This window comes from Erpetoichthys calabaricus, chromosome 6 (genome assembly GCF_900747795.2).
Source record: "Erpetoichthys calabaricus chromosome 6, fErpCal1.3, whole genome shotgun sequence".
NCBI classification, from domain to species: Eukaryota; Metazoa; Chordata; class Cladistia; order Polypteriformes; family Polypteridae; genus Erpetoichthys; species Erpetoichthys calabaricus.
Genome location: NC_041399.2, coordinates 124,987,502 through 125,009,920, shown reverse-complemented (window position 1 = coordinate 125,009,920; position 22,419 = coordinate 124,987,502). Strand labels below are relative to the sequence as shown.

At 43.3% G+C, this 22,419-nt stretch overlaps 1 protein-coding gene across 1 annotated transcript; it reads right to left on the bottom strand.

Moving 5' to 3' along the window:
• Positions 1–625: 625 nt before the first annotated feature.
• LOC127528375 (uncharacterized) lies at positions 626–1,276 on the bottom strand (the record flags this gene model as incomplete). The annotated part of the gene is made up of 1 exon (XM_051928911.1): positions 626–1,276. A coding segment is annotated over one exon (651 nt), but the record flags the coding sequence as incomplete, so codon positions are not given.
• Positions 1,277–22,419: the final 21,143 nt, after the last annotated feature.

Below are 22,419 nucleotides of genomic sequence, written 5' to 3'. Positions count from 1 at the left end.
AACATGTGAATGCTTGTGTAGAATTGCAGGATGTTTAGCTTCTTCGGACATTGCACCTTTGCAGAGTCTACCTCCAACTCTCAGTATTCCATCTTGTATGATCGGGTCAAGTTTATAGATTTGACTGTTCTTTTTAACACAAGACTTTTTCTTTAAAGCCTTTAATTCTTCTGAAAATTCTTGCTGTTGACTGAGGTGGATAAGCTCTGTTTCGGCTTTAACTAAATCGTCTAGTGAAATTGGATTTGTTTTTAAAGTCAGTTTATACCTTTTCATGTGCTTTGCAATGAGTGATTTTTGTTCTTCTGGATCACTTTTAGTCTGACTGACTTCTAATTGAAATGTTTTTCTTTCATTTCTTAAGTTCAGCATTAAGTCTTTCAACTTGAGGAACCAAGCCACTGCTTTCTTCAAGCGATGCCAATCTGAGTAGGTGATTAGTTTGTTGATGGGCTTGATTGCTTCCTCTATTTTTGTCTGCACAAGTTTTAACTTCTGGATCATCTTCAATGAGTGAATTGTTCAGTTGATCTGGTCTTTTTGGCCACTCCCATTCGGGCTTCAATAAGAAACTTGGACCTTGTGACCATGTGGTGCTTTTGAGAAACTTTTCTATGCTTAGCCCTCTGGATGCTTGATCAGCCGGGTTAAGGGCAGATGTGACATACCTCCACTGAGAAGGCTGTGAATGATCTCTGATCACGGAGATTCTGTTGGCAACAAAGGTCTTGAACCGAGTGCTTTCACTTGAAATGTATTTTAGCACCGTGGTGCTGTCAGTCCAAAATGTAGATTCTTCTAAGGGCATTTGAAACTCACCTTTAAGCATTTTGTCCATTTTAATTGCCACAACGGTTGCTGTCAGCTCCAATCTTGGAATCGTGACCTGTTTCAATGGTGCAACTCTTGACTTGGCCATCAGGAATGAACAATGCTTTTTACCCTCTTCGTTGGTTAAGACAAGGTAGGTGACAGTGCCATATCCATCTTCACTAGCATCTGCAAAATGGTGCATTTGTGCTGTTTTTATGGTTCCAAATCCGGTAGGTTTGAAGCATCTGTTCACTTTATAGTCTACAAGTAACTGCAAATCATCCATCCATTTTTTCCATTTCTGAATGTGTTTGACTTCTACTTGTTCATCCCACCCAAATTTCTCTTTGCATAAGTCTCTTAGAATAAGTTTTGCTGGCAGTAGGGCAGGCGCTAGAAAACCAAGTGGATCATAAACTGAGCTAACAACAGACAGAATACCACGCATGGTAGCGGGCTTGTTTTGTAACTTAATCTGAAATTTGAAACTGTCCGTTTCTGTGCACCACTGGACACCCAGGGCACGCTCTGTGGGAAGGAGACTGTGGCTCAAGTCTAAGTCCTTTTGTTCATGAGCTCTGTCTTCTTCAGGAATAGACAATAAAACTTCTCTGTTGTTACTCACCCACTTAGTCAAGGGAAAACCCTTTTGAGGCATAGAGCTTGAAGGTCCTTTGCCAGCTTTATTGCTTGTTCCTCTGTTGTCACTGACCTTAAGCAGTCATCCACGTAGAAGTTATTGAGAACGGTGTTAACAGCTTCTTCAGGAAATGTATCTCTGGAGTCTTTGGCTGTTCTACGCAAAGCATAAGAAGCACAACTGGGTGAAGAAGTAGCACCAAAAAGATGTACCGTCATTTTGTATTCTTCAAGGTCTTTACTTAAATTACCTTCAGGCCACCATAAAAAAAGTAAAAGATCAGTGTCTCTATCTGGTACTTTAACTTGGTAGAACATTGACTTAATGTCTGCCATTAATGCTACTGGCTCCTTTCTGAATCTTGTAAGGACGCCAATGAGTGTGTTAGTTAGGTCGGGACCTTTTAATAATTGCTCATTAAGTGAGATTCCCTGATAGGTGGCTGTGCAGTCAAAGACCACTCGAATTTTATTTTTCTTTGGGTGATACACACCGTGATGTGGGATGTACCACACTCTGCCTTCATTGCAATTTAGGTTTTCTTTGGGTACCTTGACAGCATAACCCTTGCTATAATGTCTTTCATGAAGGCTTTATAGTCTCCGTGGAAACCTGAATTTTTGCTCAGTTTTCTTCTGAGTCCTATAGTACGCTGTTCAGCAATACAGCAATTGTTTGGCATTTTCAGTGTTTCATCCTTCAAAGGCAAATTTAAACAATAATGGCCACCTACCAGACTCGCAGATTCTGAGGCTATGCGCATGAACTTGATGTCCTCTTGTGACATCTCTTCCTTTTCTTCACAGCTGCATCTGGAAAATCTGTGTTATACTGTTGCAGCAACAAATCCTCAATCTCTGTTATTGACACGCGATTGATTGAATGTTTGTGCATCTTACCACTTTGTTTTGTGAGGTCATCTATCTTTTTATATGGTCCACCGACTACCCATCCAAGTGCAGTCTTCATAGCATAGGGTCCACCTCCTTGGCTATATATGGTTCGTGACTTCTCGAAGATTTCCGGGTAGTTGATTCCTATTAAAAGATCAACTTCAGAGTCAATATGAGTTAGACGTACCTCTTTAAGATAAGCCCACTTATCGATATCTTCTTGTAGTGGAATATTTTCTCTGTCCACTGGAATGGAGACCTGTGTAAAGACTTTTGGCAAATCAAAATATTCATCATCATTTAGACCACAGACTTGTAAATCTGATAATACAGAACTTTGAGTTAGCACTTTTGAATCATCATCATAGTTATTCATAGTTTTGAGAAATACTTGAGTTCTTCTTCCTTGAAGGTTTAATTGTCTCTGGAGCCTTTCAGTGCAAATCGTAACTGTACTGCCTTGATCTATAAAGGCATATGTTTCTACATACCTTTCGCCTTTCTTAGATTTTACCTTAACAGGAACTACCTGTAGTGCACACTCTTCTCCGGCCCCAGTAAAGGCACAAGTTCCAGACTCTGTTTCCTTTTCAGTAGATGTCGCCACACTAGCTGTGGATTTAGATGTTGTTCCGGATTCTCCTTTGATGTGCAAGATGTCTGGATGCTGAAAAAAACATGTCTGACATTTCATTCTTTCTTTACAGTTCTTACCAAGGTGCCCCTGTTTGAGACAGCGAAAACATAAACCTTTAGATTTTAAAAAGTCAATTCTTTCTTTGTGTGGCAATCCTTTGATTTTACTACATTCAGCAAGGATATGCTGACCACTGCAAAATACACAAGGCTTTTTAAATGCACATGTATCATTAACAGTCTTTTCAACCAAGGTTTCTCTTGCCTCCGTGCTACCTTGTGAGACATCTCCATAAAAGGGATCCATCATCATCCTTACCAGACGATGTAAAAAGGTGATCAGGTGATCAATACCCGCTCTTCTTGCTTCCTTTTCTTTAAATTTAAAGGCCCAGCTTCGCCACTTGTCTCTTAAAGTATATAGGAGCTTAGAGATTATTATACGAATATTTGGATTGTTATTAAATGCGTCGCGACTCCCTGCGCTTGTCATTGCGTCTATACAGCTATCAAGAAAGATTGCATATTCTCTCAGAGCTACACTATCATTTTGATTTATTTGAGGCCACTTCAATGCTCTTTCCATATATGCATCAGCAATGAATACTTCATCACCAAAGTAAGTTTCAAGTTGCTTTCTGGCCTTTTGATAACCTCGAGTTGGTGGCAGTCGCACACAGCCTTTAACTACGTCCTGAGCAGGACCTCTTGTGAATTGGATTAAATAATCTAATTTATCTTGAGGGTTTTGTAACACTTTCCCAACAGTGTTATCAAAGGCCCTAATGAAGTCTGCATAAGCCAACAGGTCACCTGAAAATAAAGGGACCTGCCTGTGTGGTACTTCGCCACGCAGCGCTGAAGGTGGTTGAGTAGTAGCCGTGTTTTGTTGGGTTAACGATTTAGCCATTTCTGTAATTACTTTTTGACATTCAGCTTGATTCTTCTGATATTCCGCTTGATTTCGCACTAATTCATCTAGTTCATCATTTCTGGAGCTCTGAGTGTCGGGTTTTGCGCTAGTTGTGTGTTGTTCCAACCTCTCCACTTTAGCTTCAAGGTTTTGTAGCATTTGTATTATACTATCAAATTCTGTGCGTTCAAGTGTGACTGTCGATGAGGGTGATGATGCCGCCGCAGCGCCTTTCTGGGCTAAAGAGTCACATTTAATTTCCAAAGCGCGCTTTAACTGTGGAGAAGCCTTTCGTGTCTTTGACTTTGAGCGATCCTGTTCTTGCAATTGCATCCCTTCGAATTTGTTAACTAGCTGTTCGTCGGATGTGTGTGTTAACAGTCTATTTGCATCTTTTAGCCATAGCTTTGTAATATTAATAAATTTGTTCCAATTCTTAGAGCTTTCAGCGAATGTCGTTTTCTGTTTCTTAATCGCGCCTTCTTTACTCAGTATTGATATTAGCCTTTGATTCAACTCTTCTATCTCACTGTGCGTCTCGCAAAAATTTTCAAGTCTTTCGGCTACTTCTGAATGATTTTCTGGAATATCTTTAAGACTTTCTATTTCAGCTATAAGCACAGAAAGTTTATCTTTCCACTGACTTATATGACCTTTAAGATCTCCGATTACATTCTCTGGCTTAGAGTCAGTACTTAATTCACTACTAACTTCACTTGAATTATGCTTAGACATTGCCATGACAACAGCTGATTCTCTTGACAGCAACAAACGTCACAATAGGAACGTTCCAACAATGCAGATATTTCCTTATAACAAGGCTTTAAAAACTCAGGCAAAGGCAAAAGCGATAATCCACAAAGTCTCTTATAACATCACAGTCTCTTAAAATCTTCTCAAGTTCAGGTACGGCGACCTTGCTTTCATTTACGATAATGCATAGGTAGAAGATAACAGCACAGTACCTCGGAATGACTTAGTTCTTTTTCTTTCGTTGATAAGTTCTGGAGCAGAAGCATCCTCTGTCTTCAGATGGTAGATTCCAGTTTCAAGGCCTTAAGTTGGCTAGTTTTCTGACGAAAATGTAGCTGCGTTTTCCCAAAGTTTCCAAAATTCTGCAGCTCTAACTCAAAAAATCGGATTCAACAAAGGCCTGACGCGCAGAAATGATTCCACAGACAAAATATCTTCGTTTTTAAAAAGTTTAGTTAAATTATAAAGTAAAACAGTTCACACAAAAAAAAGAAGAAAAATTAAAATAGCAAAAAAAAAGGAGAAAATTATATTTAGAAAAATGTAGTTCTGAGCTTAATCTTGTTACAACTTAAATCATTATTAATTTCTTATAATTTCTGAACCATTTCAAAACGGTCAGAAAACTGTATGCTTATCCCATTTCTAAACTTAAAATGGGTTTATCAAGTCCCTCTTTACTGGGACCTGTTCTAAACACAACTGAGTTTATTATCTCACTGTATCTCAGTTATAGCAAGAAGATTCTATCTCTTACTAACTTATAGGGGGAAAAAAGACTATACCATTGTCTATGACTATATAAGAAATTATGTTCTCTTCAAATAAAGCAAACATTAATATAAGTTTAACTCAAATCTTTAACTTTCTAAAATTGGCTCTTACACCATCATATTGGACATGCACATCAAGAATAGAGAATATGGTTTTAAAATCGGATATAATAGAAGAATTTAAAAAGCGAGAGCAGCACAGAGCACAATTAGTAGTAGGGACATCTACAGTAATATTCAACTCCATCATTATAGAAAAGTGATCAGTAAAAGAAACATCACATAAATCAATATTATTAACTGAAATATCACGTGTAAGAACGAGATCAAGGACGTGACCGAGAGAGTGAGTTTGCGTATTAATATGCTGGATAAAATCAAATGAGTCCAATAATGATAAAAAGTCATTAACCAAAGGTTTCGATTGACAACAAACGTGAATGTTAAAATCACCAACAATAAATACTTTGTTATGGGAGAGGGTAATATCAGCCAGGAGATCAGAGAATTCAGAAATGAAGATATCATTAGTTACAGGAGGTCTATAAACCACAGCAAACAACAAAGAAGGGGAGCTGCACACTTCGAAAAGTTGCAGTTCGAAGCTACTAAACGGACCCCTTGTAAGGCTCAGACACAAGAACATACTCTTAAAAACAGTGGCAATGCCCCCACCACGACGAGTTAGCCGTAGAGAGTTTAAAAATTAATAACCTGATGGTACCAAGTCAGTAAAACATGAAGAGTCACCATTTACAATCCAGGTCTCAGTGATGAAAAAGAAATCCAGATTGTTTGAGATAATAAAGTCTTGCAGAATAAAAGTTTTATTAGACACTGATCTCACGTTCATGAGAGCAGCCTCGATAAAAGTAGAAGACCTCGCTGCGGGATTAGCAGCATTTACTCTCCGAGAGCACACCGAGGAAGAATAATGCCACCTTGAAATGAAGAAATTAAATCTGGTGTCCAGCGCCCATGAACCAGGGATGGAGTCCTGTGCAGGAGAAGATGGGTCATAGATGACTCGCAGGCATCGGGAATCCAAGCTCTGGGACTTGAGTCGGCGTTGTTTAACAGCAATACCGGCTCTTTTTCCACAGCGGCGGTGGGTGCGTTTGCGTCTCCGAGAGGAATTCAGCTCACTGATACAGGTGAACACCGGCGTCCAAGGGAAAAAGTTAGCAGATGAATAAAACAAAGGTGGAGGTTCACATAATATCCCATCAGGAGATGAAAATTGAGAGGAAAGCAAGCAAGAAAATATGTTAAGTAAAGAATCACGATTGTAGGACAGTGGCCGTTGAGATAAACTAATACATAAAAACAAAGATAAAACATAGATTAGCGAGACGAGCAGATGGCCAGCCACACCAGTCGGTGCCGTCTTGTCTTCCCAATGCCATTATAAGCTCCAAGATATAATGTTCAGCTGGCACACTAAACTCTAAGAATAAGGTGGTTGGTAATGGAATATGGGTGATTGTGGAAAGTATGTCATTTTCTGCAGAGATAGAAGAAACAAGTTGCTGGTGGATTTTTTCAATTTTTGAGGTGAAGAAATCCAAAAAAGTATAGCAGTGTTTAATAGTAAAGTTATGGTGAATTACATTTTCTGGTGATGTAATTAGCTTATTCATTGTGGAGAAAAGCGCACTAGTATTTTTCCCTCTTGTATTTTTTTATAATGTTAGAGTAGTATACAGTTTTGGCAACAGAGAGACATTTTTGTATTTTAACATATGATCTGATTACACTTCCTTAGGTACAACAAGACCCGTCTTCTTAGCTAGACGCTACAACCGTTGGCCCATTGCTTTGAGCTGATGGAGTTCAGTTGTGTTCCAGGGAGCAGTGTGAATAAATGAAACAGTTTATGTTTTTAAGGGAACCAGTGTATTGAAGGCAAAAGACAGAGCACGTTGTAATGATCTACTAATTCTGATGGTGTGATAGCAGAAGGGCAAACAGGCTGTAATTGCAATAAACTAAAAAGGCTCTCTGGGTTTACATGCTTGACATTACGAAATGAAGTCACACACTGAACCTTTATTGTCCTGAGAGCTAAGCTAACATAAAATGTAATCATTTTGTGATCTGAGATGGGTTATTCAGTAGGAATAAGATTGTGGGCTATGATGCCAGAGCAGCAAATGAAGTCTAAAATATTACCTTTGTCATCCATCCATCCATTCTCTTCCACTTCTCCGAGGTTGGGTCGCGGGGGCAGCAGCTTGAGCAGAGATGCCCAGATTTCCCTCTCCCCGGCCACTTCTTCTAGCTCTTCCGGGAGAATCCCAAGGCGTTCCCAGGCCAGCCGAGAGACATAGTCCCTCCAGCGTGTCCTGGGTCTTCCCCTGGGCCTCCTCCCGGTTAGACGTGCCCAGAACACCTCACCAGGGAGGCGCCCAGGAGGCATCCTGATCAGATGCCCGAGCCACCTCATCTGACTCCTTTCGATGCGGAGGAGCTGCGGCTCTACTCTGAGCCCCTCCCGGATGACTGAGCTTCTCACCCTATCTTTAAGGGAAAGCCCAGACACCCTACGGAGGAAACTCATTTCAGCCGCTTGTATTCGCGATCTCATTCTTCGGTCACTACCCATTGCTCATGACCATAAGTGAGGGTAGGAACATAGATCGACTGGTAAATTGAGAGCTTCGCCTTCGCATTACTGCGGATGCCGCACCGATCCGCCTGTCGATCTCACGCTCCATTCTTCCCTCACTCGTGAACAAGGTCCCGAGATACTTGAACTCCTCCACTTGGGGCAGGATCTTGCTACCAACCCTGAGAGGGCACTCCACCCTTTTCCGGCTGAGGACCATGGTCTCGGATTTGGAGGTGCTGATTCCCATCCCAGCCGCTTCACACTCAGCTGCGAACCGATCCAGAGAGAGCTGAAGATCACAGCCTGATGAAGCAAACATGACAACATCATCTGCAAAAAGCAGTGACCCAATCCTGAGTCCACCAAACCAGACCCCCTCAACGCCCTGGCTGCACCTAGAAATTCTGTCCATAAAAGTTATGAACAGAATTGGTGACAAAGGGCAGCCCTGGCAGAGTCCAACTCTCACTGGAAACGGTTTCGACTTACTGCCGACAATGTGGACCAAGCTCTGGCACCGATCGTACCAGGACCGAACAGCCCTTATCAGGGGGTCCGGTACCCCATACTCTCGGAGTACCCCCCACAGGATTCCCCGAGGGACACAGTCGAATGCCTTTTCCAAGTCCACAAAACACATGTAGACTGATTGGGCGAACTCCCATGCACCCTCCAGGACTCAGCTAAGGGTGTAGAGCTGGTCCACTGTTCCGCGACCAGGACGAAAACCACACTGTTCCTCCTGAATCCGAGGCTCAACTATCTGACGGACCCTCCTCTCCAGAACCCCCGAATAGACTTTTCCAGGGAGGCTGAGGAGTGTGATCCCTCTGTAGTTGGAACACACCCTCCGGTCCCCCTTCTTAAAGAGGGGGACCACCACCCCAGTCTGCCAGTCCAGAGGCACTGTCCCTGATGTCCATGCGATGTTGCAGAGACATGTCAACCAAGACAGCCCTACAACATCCAGAGCCTTGAGGAACTCCGGGGGTATCTCATCCACCCCCGGGGGCCTGCCACCAAGGAGTTTTTTGACCACCTCGGTGACCTCAGTCCCAGAGATGGGGGAGCCCACCTCCGAGTCTCCAGGCTCTACTTCCTCATTGGAAGGCATGTTAGTGGGATTGAGGAGGTCTTCGAAGTACTCCCCCCACCGACCCACAACGTCCCGAGTCGAGGTCAGCAGTGCACCATCCCCACCATATACAGTGTTGACACTGCATTGCTTCCCCCTCCTGAGACACCGGACGGTGGACCAGAATCTCCTCAAAGCCGTCCGAAAGTTGTTCTCCATGGCCTCCCCAAACTCCTCCCACGCCAGAGTTTTTGCCTCAGCAACCACCAAAGCTGCTTTCCGCTTGGCCTGCCAGTACCTATCAGCTGCCTCCAGAGTCCCACAGGACAAAAAGGTCCTATAGGACTCCTTCTTCAGCTTGACAGCATCCCTCACCGCCGGTGTCCACCAATGGGTTCGGGGATTGCTGCCACGACAGGCACTGACCACCTTACGGCCACAGCTCCGGTAAGCCACCTCAACAATAGAGGCACGGAACATGGCCCATTCAGACTCAATGTCCCCCACCTCCCTCGGGACTTGGTCGAAGTTCTGCCGGAGGTGGGAGTTGGAGCTACTTCTGACAGGGGGCTCTGCCAGACGTTCCCAGCAGACCCTCACAACACGTTTGGGCCTACCAGGCCTGACCGGCATCCTCCCCCACCATCGAAGCCAACTCACCACCAGGTGGTGATCAGTTGACAGCTCAGTCCCTCTCTTCACCCGAGTGTCCAAGACATGTGGCCGCAAGTCCGACGACACGACCACAAAGTTGATCATCGAACTGAGGCCTAGGGTGTTCTGGTGCCAAGTGCACATATGAACACCCCTATGCTTGAACATGGTGTTCGTTATAGACAATCCGTGACGAGCACAGAAGTCCAATAACAAAACACCACTCGGGTTCAGATCGGGGGGGCCATTCCTCCCAATCACGCCCTTCCAGGTCTCACTGTCATTGCCCACATGAGCATTGAAGTCTCCCAGCAGTACAAGGGAGTCCCCAGAAGGTATGCCCTCTAGCACCCCCTCCAGGACTCCAAAAAGGGTGGGTACTCCGAACTGCTATTTGGTGCATACGCACAAACAACAGTTAGGACCCGTCCCCCCACCCGAAGGCACAGGGAGGCTACCCTCTCGTCCACCGGGGTAAACCCCAATGAACAGGTTCCAAGTCGGGGGGCAATAAGTATACCCACACCCGCTCGGCGCCTCTCACCGGGGGCAACTCCAGAGTGGTAGAGAGTCCAGCCCCTCTCAAGGAGATTGGTTCCAGAGTCCAAGCTGTGTATCGAGGTGAGTCCGACTATATCTAGCCGGAACCTCTCGACCTCGCGCACTAGCTCAGGCTCCTTCCCCTTCAGAGAGGTGACATTCCACGTCCCAAGAGCCAGCTTCTGTAGCCGAGGATCGGACCGCCAAGGTCCCCGCCTTCGGCCACTACCCAACTCACACTGCACCCGACCTCCTTGGCCCCTCCCATAGGTGGTGAGCCCATGGAAAGTTACCTTTGTTATGAGTTGAAATGTTCACATATTGAATTAAAGGATTTTGTTAAAATCATTTGTGAGTGCATCAGTAGAGGTATCAAAGTGTATGTTAAAGTCACCCATGAGGATGACGCACAAAGTGGTTAAAACAGTAAATGTTCTGGGATAAAAACACTTGATAGTTTAGGCGGTTTATATAACACAATTATAGTAAGTGAAAGACCGCAGAGTTTGCCAGCTAATAGTTCAAAGGAAGGATGTTTTGGGAGAGGTATCAGTGATAATTTTAGGACTTTGCAGTGAATTATTGTGAGGCCGCCTCCCCTCCCAGAAGAACGGGATTTAGAGATGAAGACAAACCCCGGAGGGAGCTCTTGATTTAGATGAAAATAATCACCAGGTTGCTTCAAAGTGTCTATGGACACATATTCTGGTGATTTTACCAGAGGACTTAGCACGTTACGATCAACACGTTACTCAAAAATATGTGGACAATAGCGTCCTTCAGACCAAAGTGAATGAATAGATCCACTGTTACTCCTGCTGAGAGAAAAACGACGATGAGACCCTCGTGAATGTACTTTGGACGTCAGAGAATGCTGCAGTGCAGCTGGAGACCAGCAGGCAATTTCATAATTTGTCCGAAGGCGATGCAATTCATCCAGTGAATATAGACCGTCACCACTGGCATTTCCCCAACTACTTAGATAGATAGATAGATAGATAGATAGATAGATAGATAGATAGATAGATAGATAGATAGATAGATAGATAGATAGATAGATAGATAGATAGATAGATAGATACTTTATTAATCGCAAGAGGAAATTCACATACTCCAGCAGCAGCATACTAATAAAGAACAATATTAAATTAATGAGTGATAACAATGCCGATAACAATGCAGGTATACAGACAGACAATAACTTTGTATAATTTTAATGTTTACCCCCCCCCCCCCCCCAACACAGGTGGAATTGAAGAGTCGCATAGTGTGGGGGAGGAACGATCTCCTCAGTCTGTCAGTGAAGCAGGACATTGACAGCAGTCTGTCGCTGAAGCTGCTCCTCTGTCTGGAGATGATCCTGTTCAGTGGATGCAGTGGATTCTCCATGATTGACAGGAGTCTGCTCAGTGCCCGTCGCTCTGCCACAGATGTCAAACTGTCCAGCTCCATGCATACAATAGAGCCTGCCTTCCTCACCAGTTTGTCCAGGCGTGAGGCGTCCCTTTTCTTTATGCTGCTTCCCCAGCACACTAGTGCGTAGAAGAGGGCGCTCGCCACAACCGTCTGATAGAACATCTGCAGCATCTTATTGCAGATGTTGAAGGACGCCAGCCTTCTAAGGAAGTATCGTCGGCTCTGTCCTTTCTTACACAGAGCATCAGTATTGGCAGTCCAGTCCAATTTATCATCCAGCTGCACTCCCAGGTATTTATAGGTTTGCACCCTCTGCACACAGTCACCTCTGATGATCACGGGGTCCATGAGGGGCCTGGTCCTCCTAAAATCCACCACCAGCTCCTTGGTTTTGCTGGTGTTCAGTTGTAGGTGGTTTGAGTCGCACCATTTAACAAAGTCCTTGATTAAGTTCCTATACTCCTCTTCCTGCCCATTCCTGACGCAGCCCATGATAGCAGTTCCTCAGCGAACTTTTGCACGTGGCAGGACTCCAAGTTGTATTGGAAGTCCGATGTATATAGGCTGAACAGGACCGGAGAAAGTACAGTCCCCTGGGCACTCCTGTGTTGCTGACCACAATGTCAGACCTACAGTTCCCGAGACGCACATACTGAGGTCTGTCTGTAAGATAGTCCACGATCCATGCCACCAGGTATGAATCTACTCCCATCTCTGTCAGCTTGTCCCTAAGGAGCATAGTTTGGATGGTGTTGAAGGCACTAGAGAAGTCTAGAAACATAATTCTTACAGCACCACTGCCTCTGTCCAAGTGGGAGAGGGATCGTGTAGCATATAGATGATGGCATCCTCCGCTCCCACCTTCTCCTGGTATGCGAACTGCAGAGGGTCAAGGGCATGGCGGACCTGTGGCCTTAGGTGGTGAAGCAGCAGCCGCTCCATGGTCTTCATCACATGTGACGTCAGAGCGACAGGCCGGAAGTCGTTCAGCTCACTAGGACGTGATATCTTTGGGATGGGGGTGATGCAAGGTGTTTTCCAAAGCCTCAGGACTCTCCCCTGTTCCAGGCTTAGCAATTGACAAGAGGCAGTTTCCACCACCTATTCATCAAAGCTAGATACTTGAGCAGAGAATCAGCAAGAATGTTTCTACTTACCCACAGACATTGCAGCCTGCAGATATCAGTTCTATGGAATGCATGATATCTGTTTTTAATCCAATGCGAACGCAAAGGCAGACCCAATGCAAATGACAAAAAATGAGTAAAAAGACAAAAGAAAAAATACACAAAAAGACCACTGGCCAGCAGACATTTGGTGAATGCACCATCTTCAGTCTTAACTGATAAGATGATCAATACCAGACCATGTGACAACCAGGGACTTCTCTATCAAAGGCACAAAATGGATTAAAGTTTTGAACAAATCAAGGATGAGTAACACTGATGGACAGAACTTTGCTCCAGTGATCAACCAAGAGTCTGGGCTTATGTACACCCAAAACCCAATGAAAAGACCTCTATTCTTCCTGATAAAAACCTTTTTAACACCCTAACTAATTGCTTTTCTATCACTGTGTTACAGCTTGACCTGGCCACAATTTAACTGCCCATAGCTAGAATCCATAGCTGATAGGGTGTAGCTGCAAAAGAGGTTAAAGGAATCCCTTCACACTTCAGGGCAGCTGTGTTGGACTGAAATAGTGGAATACTCATCTGTGCAGGAGTATGGACAAGGTTGCCATTAATCCAACCAGGCTGAAAAACAATAAGGACAGGAGAGAGAGAGACCATATGTAAATGATGCATTTGCCTTGCTATCAATGGTCACTGACTGTTCACCAGTTGACTTACCAGATGTAGCTTTGCTAGCAACCAAGGACACTGTGTGTATAAAACCCTTGAAGAGAAACTGCAGTACCATCCACAACCAGAAGGTGTGAGAAAAAGTGAAAAAGGAGACCTCCTGAACAAAGAAAGGAAAGTCAACTGAAAAATCTTTCCATGTGCCTGGAGAATGCTAACCAGGAAAGCATTGCTTACCTCAGACCATAAGTATACTTTGATTCCAAGAGCTATTAATTGTAATTTAATAGAACATAACCAGCTAATGCACTATGGTAATGATGCAACTGTAACCAAAGATAATAGTCTTGTGAAGGATAAGTTCTGACTATTATGAATTTCTCACACAAAATCCAGTAATAAAGGGCTGAGCAGCACCTAACACATGCATGCACTCACATACCTAGAGTGAGAATTCGTTGTGATGGGGGTTGGTCCTAAGTCAGAACAAAGGGTAGCTGTGGTAAGCAAATGAATGCCACTTGCAAGCAATAGAAACTGCATAACCAGCCAGAGAACTTATTCATCTTAACCTCATGAATTGAAAAATCAGGATTCATAAGCTGTGTGTCTTTTCCTGTGAGAGAGGAAAGTTGTATCAAAGCCAAAAGATAGATTTGATAAGTTACACTGTTTTTCTATAGGAGAGAAAAAGTTAAACTAAGCTTTATGTTTTGTACTAACAAAATACCCGCGCTTCGCAGCAGCGAAGTACTGCCTTAAAATTGTTATTAAGAAGAAAAGTAAACATTTTTAAACTGAGGGAAAATATACAAATAATTATTTGTTAAGGATCTCTTTGTATACCACGTTGTCAGTTCGGCCCTCCGGTTGTAATATGACCAAGCTGTGCGCTGAGCTTACTCTTGAGCATGCAACGTACAGTTGGCCATGTGAAAAGCAATCTTGCCTCAAATCAATGCCAACCTTTTGTAGGGTCTGTCCCTGAGACTTATTAATTGCCATTGTGAAGCAGAGCCTTACTGGAAATTCGAGGCGTTTGAATTGAAATCAAGAGATCAAAAATTGAAATTGAGATCAGAGGGTATAACGGGGATGCGAGGAATAAAAACTCTCTCCCCTGAGCCACTGCCAGTAAAAATAGATGCCTCAATTAGGTTCTTTTGCAGACATGTGACCTGAAGTCTCGTGCCGTTACAAAGTTTCGGTGGCTGTACGCAAATCCACAATCCGCTTTTTTGAGCCAAACCTGTTGTTTTCGTATGAGCTGCTTTTTATTATTGGGATCATACCTAGAAACAGAAGCTCTATTAACTTGTGGATTTGCCTCCGTGTATTTAGCGACAGCGTCCCTATTAACTTGTGGATGTGCTTGCGAGTATTTAGTGACAGCGTCCCTATTAACTTGTGGATGTGCTTGCGAGTATTTAGCGACAGCGTCCCTATTAACTTGTGGATGTGCTTGCGAGTATTTAGCCACAGCGTCCCTATGAACTTGTGGATTTGCTTATGAATATAGCGACAGCGTCCCTATTAACTTGTGGATGTGCTTGCGAATATTTAGCCACAGTGTCCCTATGAACTTGTGGATTTGCTTATGAATATGCTAAGCACAGTCCTTCACCCACGAATATTTACCTTATATGGGCAGGCACTCAATCACGTGGGAGGCGTGATGATGCAAGACGCAACCGCCTCACACGGCGACCGAGTTGCCCGCTATGGCCGTATATATTATACGAAAGTAGGTTCCAGTTATGACCGTTACGCGTAGAATTTCTAAATGAAACCTGCCTAACTTTTGTAAGTAAGCTGTAAGGAATGAGCCTGCTAAATTTCAGCCTCCCACCTACACGAGAAGTTGGAGAATTAGTGATGAGTGAGTGAGTGAGTGAGTGAGTGAGTGAGTGAGTGAGTGAGTGAGTGAGTGAGTGAGTGAGTGAGTGAGTGAGTGAGTGAGTGAGTGAGTGAGTGAGTGAGTGAGTGAGTGAGTGAGTGAGTGAGGGCTTTGCCTTTTATTAGTATAGATTATATGATAGTGTCTTTTGTCTATGTGTCTTGTCACATTAGAGAGAGTGAAACTCCGATTTAATTGGCCCGGAGTAAATGAGGACGTTTTTGTCAGTTTTGATTATGCGACTTGATACCCGGAAGTGGTCCCCCTGCGAACTGCTAATAGTAAAAATATCGCACTGGAATTGGTAGGTTATTTTTCCCGAGTGGGCATACCCAAAGAAGTCCTTATGGACCAGGGTACGCCCTTTACTTCGGATACGTTCAGGGACGTTGCCAAGTTACTCCGTGTTAAGCATCTTAAGACGTCTGTTTGTCACCTACGGACAAACATGTTGGTCGAAAGATTCAACCAAACCCTTAAACAGATGCTCCGCAAGGTAGGCAGCACGGACGGTAGGAACTGGGACCAGCTCTTGCCCCTTGTACTTTTTGCATATCGGGAGGTGCCCCAAGCCTCCACGAGGTTTTTCCCTTTTGAACTCTTATATGGATGCCAGCCCCGGGGTATTTTGGACATTCTAAAAGAAGGTTGGGAAGGGGAGGCACTTCCTTCTACTAACATTTTGGAATATATTGCAAAGTTACGTGACAGATTGGCAAATTCCGACCTCTGCTAAAAGAGCACATGTTGAAAGCTCAAGCAGCTTAGGCGTGGAGTTATAACAGGAACACCTCCCTGCAGGAGTTCCAGCCGGGAGACCGGGTGATGGTGCTTGTGCCCACTTCCCACTCCAAATTATTGTCTCATTGGCAGGGCCCTTACGAGGTTAAAGAGAAAAAAGGGCTCGTCGATTATTTGGTAAAACAACAGAACCATCAACCGAGCAAGAGGGTATATCACGTCAACTTACTGAAGCGGTGGAGGGACAGAGAAGACCGCCCCCTCGCCGGCCCAGCCCTCTCCCTTTTCTCAGAAAAATCTGTCCTTAACCTCGGCCCCAATTTGACTTCCCACGAGCGACAGGAGCTGGAAACTCCAATCCTGTCTATTCCGGAAGTGGTCAGCGAAGCACCCGGCCGTACCTCGCTGATTCCGCACGACATTGTGACGGACCCTGGGGTGGTAGTCAGGGAATAGCCCTATTGCCTCCCGGAGGCAACATGTGCGGAGGTAGAGTTAGAGGTTCAACACATGTTAGACATGGATATCATCGAGGAAAGTCACAGCCCGTGGTCCAGTCCCATCGTCCTTGTTTATAAGCCCGGTGGCTCATGGAGACTTTGTAATGACTTTCAGCGTCTGAATCAAGTCTCCAAATTCGATGCGTACCCCATGCCCCGTGTGAATGAACTCCTTGAATGGTTGGGGACGGCACGTTATTTGACTACTCTTGACATGACTAAGGGATACTGGCAAATTCCCTTAACGGCATCCACAAGAGAGAAGATGGCTTTCAGCAACCCTAGCGGGCACTGGCAGTACAAGATTCTCCCATTCTGACTGCACGGGGCGCCAGCAACCTTCCAGCGTTGTGCAACCTACCTTGATGACGTAGTCATCATTTCCAGCACCTGGGAGGAGCATGTACTACAGGCTTATGCCGTCCTCCTGATGCTAGCAAAAGCCGGACTGCGTATCAATCCTTGGAAATGTTTTTTCAGATTGAACGAAGCCAAGTATTTAGGCTACCTGGTGGGAGGCGGATGTGTGAAGCCACAGTGTTCAAAAATTAAAGACATCCTTGAATGGCCCTGTATGATAACCAAGAGGCAAGTTCAAGCTTTCTTAGGACTAGCGAGCTACTACCACCGGTTTGTACCTCGGTTTTCTGCGAGAGCCCCCCTAGACAAACCTGACAAAGAAAAGGGCCCCTTTTCATGTGGTGTGGGATGACTCGATGCAACAGGCAGACTTAAAGATGGCCCTCACAACGGCACCTGTGTTGAGAACTCCTGACTTTTCTCTTCCTTTCTACCTCCAGACCGATGCTTTGGACACAGGTCTAGGCGCCATGCTGAGCCAAAGCATCGATGGTGTCAAACACCCCGTGATATACCTGAGCCGGAAACTGTTGGACTGGGAGACAAGGTATGCAGCGGTGGAGTGGGAGGCTCTGGCGATAAAGTGGGCAGTAACTCACCTGCGGTACTACCTGTTGGGGTGCGAGTTCACCCTGGTGACTGACCACGCCGCTCTCCAGTGGATGTCTGTCCATAAGGAATCGAACTCTCAAATCACCAGGTGGTTTTTAGACCTGCAGCCATGTAAGTTTACTGTCACTTATTGCTGAGGTAACCTCCAGGCTAATGCTGATGCTCTCTCTCGGGTTCACGACATCTCAGTTCGGACTGCCCAATCAGATGGGTCTGGGCTGGGGGGGGGGGGGTCATGTCATGCCCGAATCGCATGGGGAGCAGCTTAAGGACCTGACGTGTACCGCAAAACCTCATGCCAGGGGACAACGACAGGGTAGTAATCTCTCTTTCTTTGTTCTCTCAGGAAAAATGAAGGAGCACCGCCATGAATACACCCGGACTCGCTAAACCACAAGACACTTCCGGGTTCCCTTCGTTTCCCCCTGGTCCCCATCCGATGACGTCATTGCCATCCATCTACCACCGTTCCACCGTGTCCACTTCCGTTCCCACCTCATAAATTGTCCGACTGTCATTTAATTAATGTCTGTTGTTGAATGTGCAAACTGACCGTTACTTTGGAGAACTGTGTTACAGTATACAGGGACAGAAACCCCAAACCTTCATACTTTCTTGTGTGTTTCTTTTACAGTCTATATACATGCATATCTATATATGTGCATATATCCATCTTCTTTTATCCTCATGTTATAAACAAATATTATTTTGTTTATTCCAACAAGTCCATCTGGATTATGTGAAATTAAGTCTTCAGACACAGTTTGAATCACAATTAATGAAATGAATGTGTTAACATAGACTTCTCCTGATTTATGAACCTTGTTCATAAATTGTAAAGATCTCTTCATAGGGTTACCATCCTACACCCCATTACCTGTGTTAATTTACCATAACTGGGGTGGAAAAGATGAAATTCATTTTCACTTTGCCTACACAATGAACATTTTCTTTTGAACAATGAAATAATGAGCACTTTAAAAAGAGAAGGAATGTCAAGTGCAACAAGCCAATTGAACTATTTACACAAGTAACATGTACTTATTATTTATTTGTAACTGTTGTTTTTATTAAAAAGAGATGTTTTGAATTCAACTTGTACACCAATGGGGATAATATAGTAGCAAATAGTTTAGAAAATATGATTAGCATAATAATATGGTCAGTGAAGTGGAGGCAAGGAAAACATACTATTTGGTGGTGTAAGCAGTGCTATAGATAGATAGATAGATAGATAGATAGATAGATAGATAGATAGATAGATAGATAGATAGATAGATAGATAGATAGATAGATAGATAGATAGATAGATAGATAGATAGATAGATAGATAGATAGATAGATAGATAGATACTTTATTAATCCCAAGGGGAAATTCACATACTCCAGCTGCAGCATACTGATAAAGAACAATATTAAATTAAAGAGTGATAACAATGCCGATAACAATGCAGGTATATAGACACACACATTTACATACCCCCCCACATGGAATTGAAGAGTCGCATAGTGTGGGGGAGGAACAATCTCCTTATAAGCAACAAAAGGAAATTGAGGAACTCAAAATTTCAAATTCAGAAAGTCAGAAAGAGATTCTTTTAACAATGCTAAAGCAGCCATGATAATTGGAAATTTTGGCCATTCTGTGCACCATTATATTGTTACAGAATGATTACAAACAAGTACTTTAAATTTATAAACGATATGCAATCAATTTTGGTGTATTTGACAAAGCCTGTATCGTGCATGCAAATCTGGAAAAGAAAGGGAAACCACAGAGAAACAGTAGCACTGCTCTGACACTGGGTGCTGACCGTTTACAAAACTTAGCAGAAACATACACATGGTCTGAGGCTGCTGTGAAAAAGTGCGCAGCTTTACGCCAAGTTTAGTGTTTATACATCTTGATGTGAGTGTGGAAATGGGCATACACAACATTTTTATGCATACATACCGTTTATAAATGAGTCCCCCAATGTGTACATAAAAGCATAGCCTTTGTAAATAACTGGGATGATGTTTGGGAAAGGCATGTATTTTTCATAATAGATGGTCACTAACTGGAGGGTAAATTTTGTTTTATCCTAAAATATGGTAGTAAAATTGCCTGGCTGACTGATCAGTGCACAATCAATGCCACAGATTGGTGATTTTGAATTGCAGGCTTTTGTTTTTCCCATGTATTATTATTCTGTAGCTATCATCCAGAATTCCTGTTGAGGGGTGTCTTAAAAATTTAGTCTTGAAATAAAATTTAAATCACTTAATAAATAAAGAATAAGAAGCATAATTAGACCAAGAGTTAAAAAAATCAGATCCACAAGTGGTATCTGTATTAGTAATTTAATTCAAATTAAAAACAAAAAGTATAACACCGGTGCAGAACCATCTTTGCAGTTTGAAATGCTGCTTACTGAACATTTGCTCTCCTGGAAATAAAGCTGCTTCTAGAAACAATATCATATTAATTGCAAAACTGATTTGTGTCTTCTCACTGAAACCTGGCTAAGTAAATCTGACACTATTCCCTTAGTCAAGGCATCCCTTCATAAACCTCAGAAAAAGGTACTGGTCAAGGAAGGGACCTTGGGATAATTCTGTGTGATGAACTTCAAACCACTTCTAAAAATACAGGCAAATTTGCATTCTTTGAGGCACCCATATTAGATAGTAAAATCGATTCCAGCACAATTGCAGTACTAGTGTATAAACCATCATGGCCATATTTATTGTTTATGACTTAATTTGGCAGCCTTTAATCAATTTAGTGTAGTGTAATGTTGATGGGGAATTTTAATATCCACATTTATGCAGAAACTGATTCTTTCAAAAAATGTTTTACTTATTTTTTAAACTCAGTAGTGTTTTTTCAGATTGCCAATAACTTATAGACATAGACACACATTAGATCTGATTACTACTTATTTAAATTTAAATGTTTCACCTTTAAATGGAGTTATTTCTGATAACTACTTAATTACTTTTGAGTTGGTTATACTCTTACCAGTATACTGAAACAAGGACAGTACAACATCTAAATTATACCTCTGCATCAAAGTCTAGCCACATGGGATGCACAAATCAGTGTCAGAAAGGGCATCCGGTGTAAAATTTTCTCAGATCAACATTACAGATTTCCATACCAGTCGAGTCCTGGGTTAACAACAACCACCACCAGTACTGTGAGCCAACAGGGTGCTAGAAGAAATTGGGCTACTGTTGGCTAAAGAAGGATAAGAAGAGGGGGGAGACGTGTCCAGAGGAAAGAGGAGAGGAGGAAGGTAAAGAGAGTGGAACTGAGGGTAGAAACTTTGAATGTTGGCAGTATGACTGGTAAGGGGAGAAAGTCAGCAGATACGATGAAGAGAAGGAAGGTTGATATATTGTGCATGCAAGAGACTAAATTGAAGTGGAGTAAGGCCAGGTAGATGGGAGGTGGATTCAAATTGTTCTATCATGGTGTGGATGGGAGGAGAAATTGGGTAGGAGTAATTCAAAGGAACAGTATGTTGAGTGTTTCGGAAGTGAAAAGAATGTCAGACAGAGTAATGATTATGAAGCTGGAAATTGGAGGTATGATGATGAATTAGTGCATATGCCCCACAAGTTGGGTATGCGATGGATGAGAAAGAAGATTTTTGGCGTGAGTTGGATGAAGTGTTGGACAGTGTACCCAAAGGACAGAAAGTCTTGATTGGGGCAGATTTCAATGGACATGTTGGTGAAGCGAACAGAGGACACAAGGAGATGATGGATATGTATGGTGTTAAGGAGAGGAATGAAGAAGGTCAGATGATAGTGGATTTTGCAGAAAGAATGAGCATGGCTGTAGTGAATGTGTATTTTAAGAAGAGGGAGGAACAAAGGGTGACGTACAAGAGTGCAGGAAGATGCACACAGGTAGATTATATCCTATGCAGAAGAGTCAATCTGAAGGAGATTAAAGACTGCAAAGTGGTAGCAGGGAAAGTGTAGTTAGACAGCATAGGATGGTGGTGTGTAGGATGACATTGGAAATGAAGAAGAGGAAGGAGAGTTAGGACAGAGCCAAAGATCAAATTGTGGAACTTGAAAAAGGAAGACTGCAAGGTTGAGTTTAGGGAGGAGGTAAGACAGGCACTGGTCGAGGTCCGGCTTACTTGTCTGAATTTATCATGACTTACAAACCAGAGCGCACATTAAGATCTCAAGATGCCGGTCTGCTTATGATTCCAAGGATTAATAAAATAACAGTGGGAGGTCGAGCTTTTAGTTACAGGGCCCCTAAACTGTGGAATGGTCTGCCTGCTACTATAAGAGATGCCCCTTCGGTCTCAGCTTTTAAATCCCGGCTGAAGACTCACTACTTCAGTTTAGCATATCCTGACTAGAGCTGCTGATTAACTGTACAGACTGCATCTCTGTTGTTAGTCATTAGCACTTAAACGTAAGTAACATGACAGTTATAATTGTATACTAACCCTCACTTATTCTGTTTTTCTTTTCGGTACTCAAATGTGGCACTTGGTGCCATGGCCCACCTGCCAAGTTGTTTTGCCTGCCTAAGGAAAAGTCATCCCAGATGGAGGATCGCGGGAATCGTGGGAAAGAGGGGTCCTTTCATCGGATTGGCTGGCCCAGCACTGTTTCAGCCGTGGAATGGCCAAATGGGGGAGGCAGCTTGAAGGATGAGGTCTCCAGGACTCTATACAAATCATCTACTGTTAAATTCTGCTCTGTACTTCTAAAATTTATATTTTTTATTTCTTACTATATTGAGAAATTGTTCTGTTCTGTGTACTGCATTG